The sequence below is a fragment of the Parus major genome, chromosome 2 (genome assembly GCF_001522545.3).
Source record: "Parus major isolate Abel chromosome 2, Parus_major1.1, whole genome shotgun sequence".
Taxonomy (NCBI): Eukaryota; Metazoa; Chordata; class Aves; order Passeriformes; family Paridae; genus Parus; species Parus major.
Window position 1 is genome coordinate 55,528,730 of NC_031769.1, and position 1,823 is coordinate 55,530,552.

Genomic DNA, 1,823 nt, shown 5'->3' on the forward strand with positions numbered 1-1,823 from the left:
AGGAAGGAAGGAAGGAAGGAAGGAAGGAAGGAAGGAAGGAAGGAAGGAAGGAAGGAAGACAAAACGAAACTCGGGAAAGAATCAAATCAAATTGAAGGCAGGTAGCTTAAATACTCATTTAGTCACTGTTCCCTGCCTTCCCCACCCCTCCAAGTACAAGAGAAACTCCACTTATTTCTACTAATGGCTGTTGTTGAGTCAATGATGATTATTTTTGTAATGCTACCAAGTTACCTTAATCACCACTTCATGGACATAGCAGTAGTGATGATGAAAATAATAATGATGATGATAATAATAATTAATAATAATAACTACAGTTATAAATTGAAAAATAACAAAATAGCACTGAAGGAATTCCTGCCCATTATATAGTCTAAGCTGCTTGAGATGCCTTTTTGCCTCAAGATAATTTGGCTAGCACTCCACTACTTCAGCTACATTTTATTCCTGAAATAAACCCAGGCACAAAGCCTTTTCATTCTCTATCGTGACTTTTAGAGATGGACATAACCAAAGCCTATAAAACAATTGTCCTTCTCCAGCTACTGCCTACTACTAAGGAAAAAACTGTCTGCAGCCTCCCAGACACTTTATTGTAGTTATTCTACACAGTCCCATCACTCTGCTTTAGGGGTTTTGTTAGGCTTTCAGACTGTAGCGTACCAGCTGGTTGCGAACATTTTAGGCCCGGCACCAGGATGCGCCTCACCTCGAACAGGTCAGAGCACGTTTTCCTGGTAAGTGCATTCCAGCCCCCCTGCCTTTCAGACGCCTGCCTAAGTTCCCCGATAGTTCCCAGCTCCCGGCTCGCCGGGCCCGCGGCGCCTGCCGATCCCCGCGGCTGTCCCGGCAGGGCAGAGCGGCAGCGCCCGTCGGGGAGACGCGATGTGGCGGTACCTGCCGGCTCTTCCGTGCGCATCCCTCCCGCCTCGCTGCTGGGCAGGCACGTCCCGTGCCCCTGGATGAGGGCGGAGAGGGGCCGGGGCTCTCCGGCGGGGACGTGGCAGCGGAGCCCCAGGCGGCAGCGGGCGGTGTAGACGCCGCAGGGCTGCCCCGGGCCGAGGGCGCAGATCTGGCAGCAGCCGCAGCCGGGCTGGCGGGCAGGCTCCGGGCAGTCGGGCGGGACGGGCGGGCACAGAGCGAGCCTCTCCGGGGCGCAGGGGGCGCAGAGCAGGGGCTGCGCTCCGCGGGCCGGGCGGGCGGCCGGCAGAGCCGGCGGCAGCAGCAGCAGCGCCGGCAGCAGCAGCGCCGGGAGGCGGGCGCGGCACGGCGAGCACCGCAGGCCACTCATGCCGCTGAGCAGGGCCCGGGGGAGCGCAGCTCGGCGGCCTGGGGAGCGGGAGACACTTCACATACATTCGGCTTGCCCGGGCCATTTATACAGTGCTTTGCCTGGGTATTAATCTTTAACCCCGAGTTAACTATTATCTGAACGGGAGGGCCGGAGAAGCATCGTTTCACTGGCAGTTCAAGTCCCTGGCCACTCTTCCCCTCCCCTTTCACTTTCCCCCTTTATCTGTTTTGTTTCCTCCAGACATGCAGGAATGCTTTTATTCCCTCACTCCCACCTCTTTTCCCCAACACGGTTAACAAGGAAAAATGCGGTGGGGGCCGGAGACAAAATTGGCAGAAGGGAATGGATGGGTGGGGGCTACCCCCTCCCCTTTTGCTTGTCACAAATGTCTTCTGTTCTTGACTTTTCATAAAAATGTAAATGTTCAAAAAACAAGGGGGGGTGGGAGGGGGGGAGGGAAATCCCATTGAAACTGAAGCAACTGAATTCATATTTCCACAGCAACAAATGCAACAAACCCTTGTTT

At 54.6% G+C, this 1,823-nt stretch overlaps 1 protein-coding gene across 1 annotated transcript in view; it reads right to left on the minus strand.

Annotated features, from left to right (window-relative positions):
• The window catches only part of IGFBP1 (insulin like growth factor binding protein 1), a 6,241-nt gene extending 4,932 nt beyond the window's left edge, over positions 1-1,309 (minus strand). The window contains exon 1 of the mRNA XM_015649073.2: positions 901-1,309. Within this exon, the coding sequence (XP_015504559.1) occupies positions 901-1,294 (394 nt within the window). The 5' untranslated portion in view covers positions 1,295-1,309. The remainder of the gene's footprint in view (positions 1-900) is intronic.
• Positions 1,310-1,823: the final 514 nt, after the last annotated feature.